At 47.4% G+C, this 19,112-nt stretch overlaps 1 protein-coding gene across 1 annotated transcript in view; it reads left to right on the plus strand.

Moving 5' to 3' along the window:
• Positions 1 to 13,168, plus strand: part of PTGFRN (prostaglandin F2 receptor inhibitor) — an 88,756-nt gene extending 75,588 nt beyond the window's left edge. The window contains exons 7-9 of the mRNA XM_082615946.1: positions 5,182 to 5,289; positions 9,641 to 9,946; positions 11,426 to 13,168. Coding sequence (XP_082472072.1) covers positions 5,182 to 5,289; positions 9,641 to 9,946; positions 11,426 to 11,592 — 581 coding nt within the window. The 3' untranslated portion in view covers positions 11,593 to 13,168. The remainder of the gene's footprint in view (positions 1 to 5,181; positions 5,290 to 9,640; positions 9,947 to 11,425) is intronic.
• The last annotated feature ends 5,944 nt before the right edge of the window (positions 13,169 to 19,112 follow it).

Here is a 19,112-nt window from a genome sequence, read left to right on the forward strand (position 1 = left end):
GCGTCTGTTCTTCGCTCAGACAGGACGGGGTTAAAGGAGCCGCTGATTCGGGGGCTCTGGCTCACTCAGGCCGGGGGGAGGGAGGGGCACGATGCAGGGCGAACCTGCGGCTGCAGAGGCCAGCGTGAAGTTGCACCAGCCTGAGGCGCGCCGTGCGTTCTCCCGCGCAAGTTGCCCCTGGATCACGGGACCCTGGCAGTGGCGGGCTGCACAGGCTCCCAGGAGGGGAGGTGTGGATAGTGATCTGTGTGTGCTCGCACACAGACTTTTTGGTGGCGGCAGCAGCAGCCTTAGGGTCTCATGCCCGTCTCTGGGGTCCGCGCTATTAGCCGCAGCTCGCTCCCGTCTCTGGAGCTCCTTTAAGCAGCGCTCTTAATCCCCTCTCCTTGCGCACCAGGAAACAAAGAGGGAAGAAAAAGTCTCTTACCTCTTCGGCAGGTCCAGACTTTTCCCCGGACTCCCTCCCGGCTAGCCGTGGTGCACTAACCCCTTCAGGCTGTGTTCACGCCGCCAGTCCTCTCCCTGCGCTCCGACTGAAGCCCGAGCCTCAGCTCCCAGCCCTGCCCGCCCCCGGCTGGTGAGCAGACAAGCCTCTCGGGCTGGTGAGTGCCGTTCGGCACCGATCCTCTGTGCGGCTTTGCCCTCTCCGCTTTGCCCTCCGCACCCCTGTTGCTGTGCTCTCCTCCGCGGCTCCGAAGCTTCCCCACTCCGCCACCCGCAGTCTCCGCCCTTGAAGGGGCTTCCTATTGTGTGGAAACCTTTCCTCCTTCACGGCTCCCTCCCACTGGTGCAGGTCCCGTCCCTATTCTTTTGTCTCTGTTTATTCTTTTTTCTTTTGCCCTACCCAGGTACGTGGGGAGCTTCTTGCCTTTTGGGAGGTCTGAGGTCTTCTGCCAGCATTCAGTGGGTGTTCTGTAGGAGTTGTTCCACGTGTAGATGTATTTCTGATGTATCTGTGGGGAGGAATGTGATCTCCGCGTCTTACTCTTCCGCCATCTTCCCCCAGCCTACTTTGGCTTTTTAAATATAGGATCATGTCATCTATTGATACAAATAGAGATGGTTTTATTTCTTCTATTCAGTTTTACTAAATGCCTTCTAATTATTTTTCTTGCCTAATTGCCCTGGCTAGAATCTAGTACAGTGGTGAACAGTAGTGGCACAAGTGGACATCCTTGTCTTGTTCCTGATCTTAGGGGGAACTTTCCCCATTAAGTATCTTTTACCCTTAAGTATCATGGTCACTGTGGGTTTTTCATAGACACCAAATATTGAATTGAGGAAGTTTTCTTTCATTCCTAATCTGTTGAGTGTTTTTATCATGATGAAGTGTTGGGTGTTGTCAAATGTTTTTTCTGTGACTCTTGAGATTCAGATGATTATGTGTGGTTTTTGCCTTTTATTTGTGTATCTGTTTTATTGCCTATAGGATTTTATTCCAGTTTGTTTTGCATTTGTTATTTGATGTTTCTTTAAAACTGTTTTGAGAAAGAGGGGAGACATAAAATCTTTTGTATGTATTTCTAGGTGAGGAATGGGCATTGAATGTATTTCTTAGTTCTTTAAATCTCAACATAACAGATGAAATCACTGTAGCTTACAGGTTGAATAGACTGCCTAAGGTTTTTGCTTTGTTTAATCCACGGAGTTGTCATGGCCAGTTCACAGTTTAATTAAGAGGAGCTGCCATCAAATCCAGCACCCAGCACAATGCCATAGACCCGAAGAGCTCCAAGAAAACATTGACTTCATAGTGAGAGCCTTTACTTCCTAAAAATTAGCAGCACACGGTAAAGCACATGTAACAAAGAGATCCTTCCTGGTGTCCACCTTTCTGTCCTCTGCTTTCAGGACACTTAACTCTTGGTATGCGGACTGTGTTCCCCAAGGGGTCCTACTGAGTTGTAACTTCTACTGATTCAAAGTATGAGGAGGAATAATATGGTTTAAATGTGATGATGTTAAGGACTTTGGCCTTTTAAAAGAATAATAATAAAGTTTTTCTCCTTAACAGAGAAGTTTGAAAATACAGTAAAATACAAGGAAGAATCACCCATAATCTTACCAGAGACTGTTAATTGGTGGTATTCATCTTCCTAGAATTTTTCCCTTGCATGTTTTCTTCATAACTTTGAAATCAGGCTGTATATGCAGTTTTATGACCTGCTTTCTGCCCTCCCCCACCATTATAAGATAAACATTTTCCATGTTATAAAAAATTCTAGGTAAATACCAACCTTAATGACTACACTTGCTAGAATTTGGTTAACCATTATCCTATTGACGGACATGCAGACAGTCTGTAGTTTTGGCTTTCACAAAAATACTGTCATTTACAGCCTTTTTTTAGGGGCGAGAGTTGGAGCATGGTTTGTGTCAATGTTTGTGTTTAAAAGCTAAGTGGTCCATGTACTCTGCAGACTAGGAATCCAGGGACATGTAGTGACTCTGCTTGTTCACTTAAATTATCTGTGCTGTAGTCTGTCATCTGTGAAGTTAACCAGACACATCCCCTCAAGAAAACAGCATTACCACAGAAATTGACCATAATAAAAATATTTCTAAGCCTGGGATAATGACCCACATTAACAGTGAGTTGTTCATTTCGTTCGAAGGAAATCCACTGCTGTGAATAGCTCACAATGCAGGCCTTTTCCCTGGTCCTTGTCTGCATGGTGAGCATGGCACAAATGCTCTGTTGTTCCCACGGCCATGAGGGGAAATGAGAACAGTAACTTGTGACCTAGAAGGCATTTTGGATTTTTTTTGGAAATATAAAGAAAAGAAAGTGAAATTTGTCCAAATTAGGTAAGGAAATGTGTCCAAATAAGGTAAAGGAAATATGTCCAAATTTCCCTGCTGTTTCAAATTAAGTAAATAAGAACCTAAATCCATTATGAGGATCTCCTTGTGTTTTATTATCTTGTGTTCTCTTAGAAGGGGCCTGGATACTTTAAGAAAGCCCCCATAGTATACTTCTATTTATAACCATGAAATTTCTAGTCAGAGAAAAAAAACGTCAGTCCCTATTGCTCACCATGGTTGCTACTAACCTGTCCTCATGGATGACCATATATGGCATGAAGTCCCCCCAGTCATTACCACTGAGCCAACTCAGAGCAACTGGCTTAATCCTTTCCCACCTCACTGCTATAAACAGAGCAAATCCAGGGTGGTAAGGACCTGAGGGAACCATGGCTGAGCCGAGTTAATTGAAGGATGTGATGTCTAGAAGTAGGTAAAGTTTCCTTGTCCTTTTTGCTTTCATCCCTTTCCCCTTGTCCTGGGGCTGCCATTCTGTTACGTTCTCCATGCCCTAGACTGAATCTGAGTACTCAGCAGAACCTGCCCAGGGCTGCCTAATGCCTCAAGGTTTCCATGTTCTACAACCATCCTTCACCCTTCTCCCAGCAAAACACAGATTACTCATGGACTTGGTGTTAAGAAAGCCATCTGATGAATTCATCTTACTACTCATGTTGAAATGAAAGTATAGTCTTTTCAATTTTTTGCCTCATTGGTTCATATGACCTTTTACTCTCTTTCTCACAGTCATTTCTTTTGGCTGTTAAAACAAAAAGTACCTTTTCCTTTCTGGTAATCTGATTTTAAAGGTAGTTACACCTGTATTCTTAGCTTCTAGTGAGTTTCAGAATCATTGTCCAGGGCCATCTATCTTTGCTTTCCAGAAAACCCAAGGGAAATCCCTTAGCATTGGTGTTCTGGAATCTTCTTCAGGTTTGCCTATTCCTAGACATTAGGAATTGGCATAAGGTAAATATTAAGCTCTTAGGATCAGATTGGCCTAAAGCTATGTAATACTGTCACCTAAACGTGAGCTGTAAAGGGGTTAAAAACAGAATGCAGTACCTAGCCCTTCTCTCTGCCTAAGGAGGGGATCGGAGCTGCAGATTTCTTGCATACAAGGCATACCTTTTTTTTTTTTAATTTAGTAAGTCATTTGTGCCTAGTTATGAAATAGCACAATAATAATTATGCCTACAGTCAAATGCATCCAACTGACTCTATGGTAAATATTATTAACTTCTAGCCCTAAATTCTTTTTACTTAATTCTTCACATTTTCTTGCTCATACATATGCTCATTGCCTTACAACTTAGAAACTTGGAACAACTCTGCCTTGCAGTGAGTCGATGATACGATGAGGAGTCAGCATGGTTTGTGTAGAAACATCCTCTGGCCTTTGGAAGAGGAAAGGGGTCTTTTATAAAAGTAAACTGGGTATCAAGGGAGAGTTTCAGAAAGGTATGCAAGACAGATCCTATCTGAGTAGTTTTTATTTTTATTTTTATTTATTTATTTTTGTAAATTTATTTATTTTTTATTTTTATTTTTGGCTGCGTTGGGTCTTTGTTGCTGTGCCCGGGCTTTCTCTGGTTGCAGAGAGCGGGGGCTACTCTTCGTTGCGGTGTGCGGGCTTCTCATTGCGGTGGCTTCTCTTGTTGTAGAGCACAGGCTCTAGGCTCGTGGGCTTCAGTAGTTGTGGCATAGGGGCTCTAGAGCGCAGGCTCATTAGTTGTGGCATGGGCTTAGTTGCTCCGCGGAATGTGGGATCTTCCCTGGCCAAGGCTCGAACCCGTGTCCCCTGCATTGGCAAGTGGATTCTTAACCACTGCGCCACTAGGGAAGTCCCTGGGTAGTTTTTAAAAGGAGTTTCCACGTTTCCTTAGTTTCTCACAGCAGATTGGAATGAATCGCCTTCAGTGCTCCCACCATGCTTTATAGAAATGTCGTCATTGTTGGCATTACTGGATTTCAGCCTCTTAATAGCAGGGCCCATCACCAGCACCCAACACAATGAGGCTGCTCACTCTTTCGGGACCAAAAGCGTCCCTGATTTAGTCCTGAACCCTCTGGCCTCTGAGCCACTCTGGCCTGGAAGTGAACCATGTGCAGCCAGAAACAGCCCAGGCTGTACCAGGATGGGAGGTGGGTGGCCTTCAAATGAGACCATGGTTGTAATTTTAAGATGAAGCTCATATACTTAATGCACATGTCTCTCTGAATAGAAGGAAAGCAATCTTAGGACACCTATTTTGTGAATTTCTAGCTCAGTTCCAAGGAAGGGGATCCCACATTTAGATGCCCATTTGCACACCAAGAACAGGATTTAAACAGAAGTGTGAAAGAGGATCATGAAGTGGCATTGCTTTCTTCCAGGTCCTATATTTAATGCCTCTGTGCACTCGGACGCGCCATCAGTCATCCGGGGAGATCTCATCAAATTGTTTTGTATCATCACTGTTGAAGGAGCAGCCCTGGATCCAGGTACTTTCCTCCATCCTTCCCCTTCCCCGTATTTCTTTTTGTAAGTGTTTCTCATATCATCCCCACTGTGTTACACAGATGTGGAGGTCATGGATTGGATTGGCTGTTTATTCCCAAACTGCCTAGCTCAGCAGTATTCAGTAGGTGTTTAATAAGGATGTGTTGAATGGATGCAACTATCTGTTTGACGATTTGGAAACACAACCAGACATTTGCATGTGTTCTCAGGGTGACCTAGTGGCCACTTCGGGGGCTGATTCAATCTCGTTTGCAACCCACTGACAGAGTCTGGCTCCCTTGCTTTTTGTCTTTCATTCATTCATTCATTCAACTATTTATTGAACTCCTATAAACAGGTGCTGTTCTAGTTGCTGGAAATAGAGGAGTGATCAAAATGCACCATGTCTGCCCTCATGGAGCTTGCAGCCTAGTTAAGGAGACAAACAGGAAAGAAATCACCATATGATATAATATCAGATAGCGATTAACACTCTGAAGAAATACAGAGCAGAGGAAATGAGTAGCAAGTAACCACGGGGAACTATTGTAGTTTAAGTTCTTAGGAAATCTTTGTAAATCTTTTCTTTGCAGAGAATACTAGCACTGCCAACAGGATACCTAACAGTTGTGGGCCAGCAGCCTTACACTTTTTCTCCTTGGCCCCCTTAGTACCTGGTGCTGTTCTTCTCACTCGTAGACCCTCAGGGTTTGAAAGAACATTAAATGCATGTAGGTGTTGCTCTCTGTTGCTGAGCAGGACTGTACCCACCTCTGCCTTCTCCTAAAGAGCCCGTGGAGACCCTGACTCACTGCCTGGGGGATGCCCATGCTCTGACCTTGGGTGTCTTTGTACTGCCCACCCCATCATAAGCAGAGCCATGGCCTCACAGATTTGTGCCTCAAAAAGGCCAAATTGTGCAGGGTTCGCTAAGTTCTGTGCAGAGACCACGGGATGTGTGGCCCTGGGGTGGAAACTGGAAGCAGGTTTTCATTCTGTGTTAAGGGCAGGCTGTCAGCGAAGTGACGGTGGGCTGTATTGGATCTGGCGTGACCAACAGGAGAGGGGCTCGGGCTGCCACCCCCTGAGGTCTGGCTACTGCACGGACTCCAGCTGAAGGTTCAGGTGTGGCTAGTTCAGGGTCAGCAAACCTTTTCTGTAAAGGACCCAGGTAGAAAGTATTTTTGGCTTTGTGGGCCAGATGATCTCTACAGCAACTACTCTACTCTGCTGTTGTAGAGGGAAAGCAGCCGAAGAGAGCAATGTAAACAGATGGGCCTGGCTGTGTTCCAGTGAAACTTTATTTACAAAAACAGGTGGTAGGCTGGATTGGACCTGCAGGCTGTAGTTTACTGACCCCTGGACGAGTTGATTGATACCGAAATTGACTCTCATAAGGGACTTGAACGTGGTTGAGCTTTAGAGGTAGGAAAAAGGAGAAGAGTTTGTGGAAGATGTAAAGAAAGGCAAAGAAAAAAACCCATTCAAAACAACAGAGGAGTCAGCTCTGTCCTGGGGCTTAGGAAGGAGGAGCTTATAGGTCTTGATTGAGCCACCATGTCTGTGGAGATTGCCAGGAAGGGGGGGGGGGTGGGCAGGGAGATCCTTTTCAAAAGTTGGAATGATGTAATACCATTTTTACCCTTAAAGCTCATTTATAAAAAATTTTTAAAAAAATTTAAAAAGCTCATTTATAGAGATATACAAAAATAAATCATTTAAATGCTCTTTCTCAGTAAATTGATAGGTCACCAACTGTGCCCTTAATATAAGTCTTTTCCTCCGGTGTAATTGCAAAAGCTATAGGTAGCTGTTATCTTGCAGATCACAATTTTCCAGAACTTTGCACTCTTAGACTGCATGGGTGGAAGATTCTGAATAATTAAACACAGGTCGTAATTTCGTTTTTCCTCTCGCATCCTGTGGGCTGTGAAGGAATTCTCTTCCGGAAAGGACATGTGGCCCAAGTGGGCCGAGTGCCAAGGCAGGGGGAGGGGCAGGGGGAGACCACGGCCCTTTAGAGGTGGTGTCTTAGGTCAGGTTCCCTAGAAGCAAAGCCTGAGACAAGCGTGCGAGTGATTAATTGAAGATGTACCCTCAGAGGAAACGATGAGAGAGCGAGGCAATCAGGATAGAGCAGGGAAAGACGCCAGGCAAAGATCTTCAAAACAAGTCTAACTCCCTGTGGGGAGCTCCAGAACCTGGGTTGTACCACAGAGTGTGACCTCCTTGAGCTAAGGGACTAGGCTTTTATATCCCCGCCACCCCAATTTGTCAGTCATTGTCCACAGTGAATGGCTGGGGAGGGGTAGTGTTTCTTCACCTCCGGGGGTGGCTCTCCAGGAGGTGGCTTCTGTCAACTAAGGCCAGTCCTCTGGAGAAGGGTACCGGTGTGAGAGCTTAGCAGGCAGCACCTGCAGCATCTGGGGGCCCAGAGCTCCAGCTGTTTGGGGCGGAGCACCACGAGCATCTGCTGCAGGCGGCAGGACCCTTCCTGTTACAGCATCTCTTAGTACAGACCGTGGATGTTGAACTGTGGCGGTAAGGATGTTCATGGCGGCCAACTATTATTGAGTGCTTACTATATGCCATTCTAAGCACTTTATAAAGCTAACTAACTATGGATGCTATTGTAATTTCCTTTTCCAGATAAGGAAACTAAGTCACAGTGAACTTAAGTGAGTCACCCAGGTCACTAGGCTAACAAGAGCCAGTGCTGGGATTCTAGCCCGGGTAGCCTGACCCTGTAGCCTGGCCACCGCACTGTACGGCACAGCAGGACTGGGGTTAGAGTCTGGACACAAGTAATGGGGACACAGCTGTGACTCTTTGCCTTCAGTAGCCACCCAGCGCCTGCAGGTGACGGCAACACTGAGCTAGTTTTCACTGAGGACCTGGGAGTGATCTGGGGGCCCACTCTGCCTGGGCACCGTGAGGGTGTGAGGACGTTGACCGCACTCCCTCTGCCCCCAGGGTGTTGGTCTTCTTGCAAGAGATGACCCTCACCCTCGGAACAATCAAATGTTGTGTTCAAGGGCCACAGTGGGTCGATGGGGAGGAAAAAATAATATTTTGGTGCATCAGAGTAGAGGGCTGACATCACATATGTAGAGTTGAGATTTGCCTGTGGCCCTCAACACTTTTAGACTGAGTTGAAAAGGAATTATCATTTGAATAATTTTTTAGAAATTCTCGCTTTTAGGGAATTCCCTGGCTGTCCAGTGGTTAGGACTCCACGTTTCCACTGCAGGGTTCGATCCCTGGTTGGGGAACTAAGATCCCGCAAGCCACGTGGCGTGGCCAAAAAAAAAAAAAAATTCTTGCTTCTAGTTTGGCTTATATTCTTTTTTTTAATATGTAAGAATCTGAATATAATTTATTTGCCTTATAATGTGCTTTTTGAGGTTATTAGTGTATTTTTACTAAACGGATGTTTCTTTTTGTTTAACAAAAATTATGTTATTTAACATGTGTACAGAAACCCCCGTCAAGCGAATGTAAGATAAAGCAGTGTTTGTGGCCTCCCAGTCCTTCTTGCTTGCTGGGTGACTCTCAGACCTCACACAGCTGGTATCACTTGGTAGCAGTCAAAAGAAGAGGTCAGAGGTTTAGGATGTGCACTCTATTTCCACGTTCTATGAGAACTACCACTTGTGCCAAAGCCGTCTTTCTCTTATGCCCATATTAATTTATGTGAGGCTGTTAGAACCTTAATTTTGCAGAGTACTTTACGATTCCGCAGCATTACTCTCTGGGACTGTTAAACTGTGTTCAATTTTCTCAGCTTGACATATTTTTCCTCTTGTTTTGAACTTAAGCACTTCAGGGGGAAAAAAAATCACAGCGAACAATAAAATCTAAACTGTTTACAACTCTCCATTTTGTACGATTCACTTTATGTCCATGTCATTCCTTACGACTTTTGTGTCCTTCCTGTCGTGGGTTCTTCTGCCTGAACTGCCAAAGGACCCTGCTTTCTTTGGGAGACAGAGCGTTCGATGTCACCACATACCAGCCTTTCATCCCGTGTTCTCTGGAGGAGACAGTTTGGGGCTGTGCTCCTTCAGCTGGGTAGTGGCAGTGGCATGGTGAAGAGGGTGCATTCTCGAGCTAGACTCCTGGGTTAAGCCACGCGCTCTGTGACCTCCTTGCTGTGTGACCTCAGTTATTTGGTCCTGCCACAGAGTGGGAAGTGTGATAGTACCTTCATCATGGGGTGTTGTTGAGAGGATTCGGGGAGACCCAAGGCACGTGGAGCCGTGCTGGCCCACAGTCAGGTTACAGGCATGTTAGCCGTACTTGGTACTTCTGCCCGCGGCACTGACCCCAGCGTTGTGGCTTGGTCACCCACAGACGACATGGCCTTTGACGTGGCCTGGTTTGCGGTGCACTCCTTCGGCCTGGACAAGGCTCCCGTCCTCCTGTCGTCCCTGGATCGGAAGGGGATTGTGAACACCGCCCAGAGGGACTGGAGGAGCGGCCTCAGCCTGGAGCGCGTGAGCGTGCTAGAGTTCTTGCTGCAAGTGCATGGCTCTGAGGACCAGGACTTTGGCAACTACTACTGTTCTGTGACTCCGTGGGTGAAGTCACCCACCGGTTCCTGGCAGAAAGAGGCAGAGATCCAGTCCAAGCCCATCTTTATAACTGTGAAGATGGATGGTAAGAATGACACGCAAATAACCCTCTTGGTGTTTGGGGAATGTCTTCTCTCCATTCTCTGCTGCCGCTGACGGGATCCAGGTTCCCACCCTTTGAGGAATGTGCCTGCTTTCTCTCTAGCCTGGCCCGGGCCTGTACCCAGACACACAGCCCTTGCTGTTTGCCCAGCTTTGGTATCGTGTGTGCTGGAGCTACCACTGGGAAATGATTTTTAAGACTTACTGGAAAGATTTTCCATGCTTTCTCTAAATTCTGTACACACCCACTTTGCTGTGTCCTCGGGTTGGCACGGATACTGCCAGGCAGGGGCAGAGACCAGATCAAGAGAGTGGGTCCAGGTCTCTAGGAGGGGCTACAAGTGGGTTCCTGCCCCTCTTATCCTCCTACTGGTTCTGCTTCTTGGTAAAGGGGGTTCCTCCTGGATGGGAGGGGGAGCTCCCAGCCTTGTTGTCCCACACTGACTGCCACGGTCAGCCTAAAGCACCATGGTCAGCAGGCCCCCTTCCCACCCCTCTGCTCCCTGGCCTCTCAGAGTATGGGCAGTTGTTCCTTGGTTAATGAGAAACATGTCTTCTCTGCAAAAAGTGTCAGAGTAAACGTTAACTGAAAACTCATGGAGAGAATTCAAGTCCAGGTGCCACCCAGGATTAAGTAGGAGCCTTTGAGTGTGTTACCCTGATGATGTGTCAGTTTGGCGGAGACTGGAATTGGAACCCCAGCTCCTCCACAGGTGACTTAGCCTTTCTAATCCTTCGTTTCCTCTCTTGTTAAATGGGATAATAATCTCTCCTGGGGCTGTTGTATTAAATGTCAGGCAAACAACCATAGTGCCAGCCTCCACCCAAGACGTGCTGGTACTTTGGGGGACGGGGACGTGGGATTTGAGGGTGTGGGATCTAAACAGTGTTTGTGCATTCCTGCAACTTAGGCATTTATACCATATTTGCCTCTTAGAAATGTCTTGCTTGCAGTTACTCCATATGAAAACCCAGATTTACTAAACAAGTAGGGAGTGATTATTCACTTTGCTAGATAATTTACTATAGTGTTACTTAAAATAGCTCCCCTAGTACACTTCAGTTATCTGATGCATAGAATTGATTTATGTATGGTTTTTTTAAGGATGCATCTGCTGCCGAATGTGTGGTGCCCTTATACTGACTTTTAAAAATCAATCTCCTGCCAAAACCCTAAAAAGCAAGTTGACATTCAAAGACACTGAAGGAGAATCTTTTTTTTTTTTTTCTGGCTTTCTGCTGCCTTCCCGCACAGAACTGGGTAGGGAGACATTTGCTCATTTTTTGGACACGTATGGCCGAGCTGCTCTTGTCTCAAGCACCATGCCAGGTGCTGGGTACAGGATGCATGAGGTCAGATCCCTGGTGGAGACGCCGTGGAAATGGAGAGGGGAGGCGGCGGTCTTCTCCGAGGCCCCCCCCTCGCATCACTGACCCATTCCCTCTGGTCTTTCCCTCCCAGTGTTGAATGCCTTCAAGTACCCGCTGCTGATCGGCGTCGGCCTGTCCACGGTCATCGGGCTCCTGTCCTGCCTCATCGGGTACTGCAGCTCGCACTGGTGCTGTAAGAAGGAGGTCCAGGAGACCAGGCGGGAGCGCCGCCGGCTCATGTCCATGGAGATGGACTAGCCGGTGCCGGGAAAGGCCGGGACGCAGGGACGTTCGAGGAGCAGTTTGGGCGAGAAGAGGACAGTGATCTTTTAACGTGACGTGTGTTACACTAAAAACCAGTCCTCTCTAATCTCAGGTGGGACCCGGCGCTCTCTCTTTTCTGCATGTCAAGTTCTGAGCGCGGACATGTTTACCAGCACACGGCTCTTCTTCCCACGGCACTTTCTGATAGAACAATCGAGTGTGTGTTTTCCCGACGGCGGCTTTTTAATGGTTAACCTCTGTCTAATTTTTTTCTCCTACTGGTTTATAGATCTCTGGCTTGTGTGTGTTTCTACCTTTTGTTTCGAGGGGTTGCGGTGAGGAAGGGGTGAAGGCGTTCAGAGTGCTTTGTCTCGAGTGAGAACGGAAGGGCCCGCTTGAGAGCCGGCTTCTGAATCGGAGGCACGTGCTGAGAGAGCGGCTAAAGGCGACCCTGCACCCCTGCCGAGGGACAACACAGACCAGTGCCGAAGGCTAATTTGTGGCTTTTACTACCCTCCCCCACCCCCTATTTTCAGGGGGTTTAGACCACATTTGAAATCTAAACCTGCAGTCCGTAACTTCCTATCGAGCCCAAATGCATTTTTTTCTGATTTGGTTTTTTGCTTCTCTGCCCCCTTTCCATTTCTTTCGTATCTGCTTTATGTGCGAGTGCTGAAATGGCCCTGGAATTGAGAATTTGGCTTTCCACCAAGCACCTTATCTTGCCACCTTAGCCTTAAGAATGCGTATGAAGAAAAATGCACAGCCACCTCTGTCCAGGGCAGTAAGAAGACCTGCAAGGAAGAGGAGGTTGGGGACAAGGAAAGGAACAGACAGTCACTTCCGTAGTTCGGAGGCCACCGTGCCTCAGGGGGCCCTGGGGATTGCAGAAGGGGGATCCTGGGAGTTAGGTGTCTGGAGCTCGTGCCCGGAGGGTCAGTGGTGCCAGGGGTGTGTCAGGCAGAAGAAGCCACCTCTGTTCTCTGTCCTGCCCTTTGTGAGAGGCAAAGGCCTTGTGCGTCTGCAGGGGGAGCCATGGATACCCCACATCCTTCGTGGGCTGCTGGGGCTCCTTAATGTGGCGGTGAATTGCTGCTTGCAAGACTGACTTCACGGAATCAGAAATTACCTGGAAGAACCATGCATTTTCTATGACCTTTTCAGTCCTTCAAGTCTTTTTAAAAATCCCCTGCAGGGGGTTAGTGAGAAAGGGTATACTTTGTGGTATGTTGGCTTTCCTATTAGGAACACAAAGGAAACCCAGCAATTTATATTGCCATGTGAACAGCCTACAAAGTAGATCTGAGAGCAGTCCGTTTTGCCTGATCACTCATACCAGGAGAAGGACAACGGACCCAAAGAGATCTTCCGCCCCCCGAAGTGTCTCCCCCTGCACAGCGCTGGCTTTTCGGAAGCATCCCAGTGGGGTTTCCTGAGGCTCACTGGTGACTCACGCTCCACATTGCAATCCTCTGTGCTTTTATCCTGGCTCTGAAGGATCTAATACTGCTCTGTCTTCCAAAGGGGAAAAAGATTCGTTTGTTTTGAGCAATAAAGTAATACAAAATGATGGCCATTCATGTGCGGCTCTTTGTCACAATGGGCCAGACAGCCAACTCCTCGGGCTCACCATCTTCCCCTCCACTTCCCTCCCTCTGTCACCCGCGATTCGTTCTGCACTTATCACCAAATCACCCCCAGGAGGCAAGTTTCCACCGCAGTTTTTCCTTTTGGTTTTGCCCACAGAGGGGACCGCTCACGGGATAGAAACTAGATTTTGAACTAACGGTAGCAGCACAGATGAATTCCAGGCCTCGCATCTGTGGCGGGAAGACGGGCAGCAGGTCCGCCCCACCAGAGCACGGATGACTAGAGGAAGGGAAGGAGGCCTTGATAGCACTAGATTTGGGTGTTTCCTGCATGCCATTTCCTAACTGGGCCGCTCCAGAGGAGGTGGGTCACAGGTGATTGTGCAAACAGGAAATAGAAACAGGTGCTGTGTTAGGAACAGCCAGTGCCCTTTGAGCCCTTGCAGTTATCACGCCTCCTAAAAGAAGATTCAGGATTGTTGTAGTACAGGCCCTTGATAGGAGGAAAGGGTACTTGGCTTTGGACGTGACCAGGTGGCCCCAGGTGTATGTAAAACCACGGATGAGTCACAACTGACACTTATTGGCAGGAAAGGTGACACGTGCTCATACACTGTACCTTTTCCTTTCAAACCGCTGTTGCAGTTCAAGGCTGGAGCTGTTAAGGCATTGACCGGCCCCCTAGCCCCACCCTCTGTCCACTGGGCTGGTACAAAGTGGGGAGAAATCCCAGGGCGTTGTACCAAGGGCCTCCTTCCTTCCAGGGGCATAAACTTGGCTGGAATATGTGTCCCGTTCAAAGCGTGAGACGTACTCTTTTGTTGTACCAAATAGGGCCCCCACTAAGTGCTCTTCTGGAAGAGGTTCCTGCCAGAAGCACTGGTATGAATGGAAGGACCCAGCCACGATTCACACAGATGAAATTGCACTGCTTAACACAAAGAAACGATAAAAAGTTTGGCTTTTTTTTTTTCTAATCATAAAAATATCCCCAGAAGGAGCCTAAGCTATGTTCTGATAGAAGCCTCAAAATTACTTTCAATTGTTTACTTTATAATGTTTACATACACTTTTCACTTTTTTAAAAAAAGAAAATCCAAGCTCTGACTTTTAAACAACTTTTCAGGTTTTTCATGGGACGGTGGAACTCTGACTCACCAACTGGATTTAAATCTTAATTTAGAAATTTATTTATTTGTGCGTTTTCTCCCCTCCTATCCACGTGGCTTTCCCTAAGATCCTCATAAAGGTGGCCCCTCCTGCCCAGACCCTTGTCTGTTTTCCCTGGTGGCTCTTGCTTCTTGCTTTGCAGACTGCCTGCAGCCATGATTTTGTCACTGACATCTGTGAGCCAAAGACTGAGCCTCTCTAGCAGGAATAATAAGCAATACTACACAACTTGCTACTTTCAGAAACTTTTTTTAGCATCACCGATGACAACAGAGGAAGAAGGGAACTGGGATTTGGGTAAGTTCTCCTCCGCTGTTTGACCAAATTCTCAGTGATAAATATTGTGTGCAGATAACTAGGAGAAAAAAGTTGACTTTCTTTCTTTTTTAGTGTGGCACATATGGATCTGCTGAATTTTATGTAGACAAAGAAAGGGTCCTGTGTATTTTTGTCCATATCCAATGTTATATGAACTAATTGTATTGTTTTATACTGTGACCACAAAATATTATGCAATGCACCATTTGTTTTTTATTTCATTAAAGGAAGTTTAATTTAAATTGAAGTTGTGTGAGGCACTTGATCTCCGCCTCTGTTACCCTTTTATCTCCTCCGCATGAGGGACTGTGACCGAATTCCGGTTGCAACTCGGGCACCTTCTGATCTCTTGGAATCCTGTGAAATCATTGTAGATATTCACCAAAGATAAAAGAAGAAATGGATTTAACGGGATCAATATTGAGATTCCCACCAAGTGGAAAGGTGAGGGCTAGGATCCTGTTGCTGATGGATGGTCTCTTGGTCTTTCCGTGAATTCCCATGACCTTATAGGACGCCTGTCAGGAAAGAGAGAAGTTAGAGGTTGTTCCTCTCTGCAGATGAGGAAACACACCCAAGTTCTGTGACTGTATTGTGCCTGGGACAGAACGGCTTTTCTGACTCATGACCCAGTCTGGAGCCAAACTAGTCCAGAAGGTGCTAGTCCCCGTATTATATAAAAACAGTGCTTTTGGGCTTCCCTGGTGGCGCAGTGGTTGGGAGTCCGCCTGCCGTTGCAGGGGACGTGGGTTCGTGCCCCAGTCTGGGAAGATCCCACATGCCACGGAGTGGCTGGGCCCGTGAGCCATGGCCGCTGAGCCTGCGCGTCCGGAGCCTGTGCTCCGCAACGGGAGAGGCCACAACAGTGAGAGGCCCGCGTACCGCAAAAAAAAACAAAAAGCAAACAAAAAAACAGTGCTTTTTCCCCAGGCCACTGGCTTCAGGGACCTGCACAGGAGGAAGTGCCGGGAGCCCCACCTCCCTGCTGGCCCCTGGAGCAGCCACTCAGCCTCGGCTGGGCTTCCCCATATGTGTCCTGGGCAGGGACCACCTCACTTGTGAGGTCTTCAGGGGCTGGGTCTGTGTCCCGGTTACTAACCTTGGCCCTTATCCAGGCATAAGAGAAGGGACTGGCAGTTTATAAATGCACAGTTAACGTTCTGCCGGGAGAATAGCCTGACACTACACACTTCTCCATGAAGATGGAGGACTCTGTTCACATCAAAATGCTGACACAGTCAGAGCTGGTCTTCAGCAGGTCCCATACCGATTGCTGAGCCTGTTCTTGCCTCAGTTTATATTAAAAGTAAAACAGAAATTTGCTTGCACACCTCCTGTGGCCTAGGCATTGTGCTAAGCATAGAAAATCTACCACTTATGTCCTTTCCTAGAGGCCTTCGCACCTGCTGTTTGCTCGTTCTAGAAACCTCTTTCCACCTGTTCCAACTCCTACTTCTCCTTCAGGTCCCAGGGAGCCTTTTCTGCCCCTCTAGGCTAGGAGAGGAACCCCTGACAGATGCTCTGGTTGTCTGAAAGTGGCCCGAGGGCAGGGACCCTCACCGCTGTGACAATAGCTAACTAACACTAGGATGCTTAGACGTGCCGTACACCTGGGCAAGTGCCTCAGGTCACCCTGAGGTGACTACAGCAGAAGACTTCTTACCTGCTCTTCATGTAACTAGATCTTCCAAGTAACAGCCACTCCATGTCCTCTTACCCACAGACTAGTGTGTGTAGCACACTGCTTTAAAATACAGGTTTTAGGGCTTCCCTGGTGGCGCAGTGGTTGAGAGTCCGCCTGCCGATGCAGGGGACACGGGTTCGTGCCCCGGTCCGGGAGGATCCCACATGCCGCGGAGCGGCTGGGCCCGTGAGCCATGGCCTCTGAGCCTGCGCGTCCGGAGCCTGTGCTCTGCAACGGGAGAGGTCACAACAGTGAGAGGCCCGCGTACCGTAAAAAAAAAAAAAAAAAATACAGGTTTTATTATTATTTAGGTGAGGCAGGGCCAGCAGATCAGGAGATGACTGCCATTGAACAGAGTTTGTTACACTCACAGATCCCAAGGGGGGGGTCATGCCACACACAAGGGGGCCACACCGGAAAGCACCAGGTCCCTCAGGTAGCAGAGGGAACAAGGGAGAAGCATGGGCGATAGCCTTTGTTGGGGTTTTCACAGGAAGGAATGGGCAAGTCAGGGTAAGCAGGCTTAGGATTGACTAGTTTGGATAATTTCAGCAGGTTCTGGGGCATAGGGAATATCCCTAGTTATCTGGTGTGATGAGAAAACAGCTATTTTGAGTTGCTGCCTAGGACTTTACAGTATAATAGCCCTGCTCCCAGCCAGAGCCTGGACATTTAGATAAGGACCTGAGCTTAGGATTCCCACCCCAAGTTCCCACTTTGCTTTTCCTGGGGCACCTTTTAAAATAACCATTTTGAGTTGAGCCTGCAGCCTCTGCCCCAGCCATCTTATAAGTAATAGGTGCTTGTTACCCTGCTCTTTATCTCCTGCTTGCTGGACACCTGGGACGTCGGAGCACTGCCCTTCCCCCTGCTCATTGGCACCCCCGACCCTGGTTTCTGGGATCTGTAAGTAACAAATCTTGTGACTTGACTTTGTGTGAGTTTATTGAAATTGCACCTTCAATCAGAATGACCCGGGGGTTTCACTTCCTCCGGGTGGGAGTTCAGATGCTGAGGGAGCCACTTGGTGACCCCATGTGGGTGGCTGGTGCCTCCTCGTTCAGCAGGTCATAATCCACATATTCTTAATACACCAGCTATTCCCCTCTCCCCCACCCTGCCAACACATCTGGTTCCTGGCCTTGGGGTGATCAGAGCAGGGAACAGTGGTCCTGAGCGTGAGAGCCAGATGGAGGAGGTGGAGGGTGTGTGGACTCCAGATTGGTTGGTTTGCACATGGAAGGCGTGCTTACAGACAAATTGGAATGATTTCCTTTCTCTAGGAACTGGCCAGCCATGGGAGGGGGAGTCTCTCCAGGATCAGCAAGGTCCTAAGCGTCAAAGCATCAAAAACCGGAAATAAAATGACATGATTAATATACTCACTGCTTGGGGGCTTATACACCTGGGTGGCTCAGCTCCACTGGGGTTGGGGGGCAGGGGGGTGATGCTCATCTGAGTCCTCTCTGTTTATTCTCCAGCCTATTTGTGCCACCAGTACTGGTTACTATGATTATATCATTTCATTGAATAATATGTAAACCAATGAAATATGAGTGCCAAAGAAAGAGGTGTTGATACAGTAAGATGAATTCTCTGGAAAGACTAGATAGAGGCAAATTGCTTTTTTTTTTTTTTTAAATGCTATCAGTTTAGGTCCAGGCAAAACAACTATAAAAGTTTGAGGGGAGACAAATCATAAAAACGTGGGAGGATCTCTACTCCATTGGCTTCACAAGTGTTTTTAAAATTCTTACTCCATTTTAAAGAAATCAGACCTGAAAGTTGGGGGACTTCCCTGGCAGTCCAGTAGTTAAGACTTCACCTTCCAATGCAGGGGGTGTGGGTTCAACCCCTGGTCAGGGAGCTAAGATCCCACATGCCTCACGGCAGAAAAACCAAAACATAAAACAGAAGCAATGTTTTTTTTTAAGACTTTTTTTGGGGTTTGTTTTTAAAGAAACTGCATACATCATTGGAGACGAACAGTAATTTAAATACCATGCAGTTTCTGTATGTACAAAACCTAGGCCATAGAAATCCAGTTTAATTTGTATTCTGTTTATACTGTCTTCCTCATACAGCCGTTGTCTGTTAAAGCAGAACACAGGAGAGTGCTCTGATACAAAGACAAACTATGTACAGGCACCCGGGAAGCAACTGGAAAAAGCAACTGGTTTGGGGATCAACAGACAAATGGGAAGAAAAAGTCATTTAAGGTGACCTGTGCCCACTGGCTGTGCACAGGGAGAGCCTGAAATTCCATTCACCGAAGCACACACCACAGTTTTCATTCAGAAAATATGAATACATGTAAACAGAAGCAAAATCATAACAAATTCAATAAAGCCTTTAAAAAATAAAATAAAAAATAAAACTGGGCTTCCCTGGTGGCGCAGTGGTTGAGAGTCCACCTGCCGATGCAGGGGACACGGGTTCGTGCCCCGGTCCAGGAAGATCCCACATGCCGCGGAGCGGCTAGGCCCGTGAGCCATGGCCGCTGAGCCTGCGTGTCCGGAGCCTGTGCTCCGCAACGGGAGAGGCCACAACAGTGAGAGGACCGTGTACCGCAAAAATAAAAAATAAAAATAAAACAGACCTGAAAGTTGTAGCAAAAGACATAGGTTTGGTTTATGCAAAAAAGTGAGAAGACTCCAGACAACAGACCTATACTCAAAGGAAAGAACTGGGCCTGTGTTAAAGGTCGGTGAACAAATATATATGTATATGATTGAGGTGAAAATAAAACTTAA

Source organism: Mesoplodon mirus, assembly GCF_964341445.2.
Source record: "Mesoplodon mirus genome assembly, chromosome: 3".
Taxonomy (NCBI): domain Eukaryota; kingdom Metazoa; phylum Chordata; class Mammalia; order Artiodactyla; family Ziphiidae; genus Mesoplodon; species Mesoplodon mirus.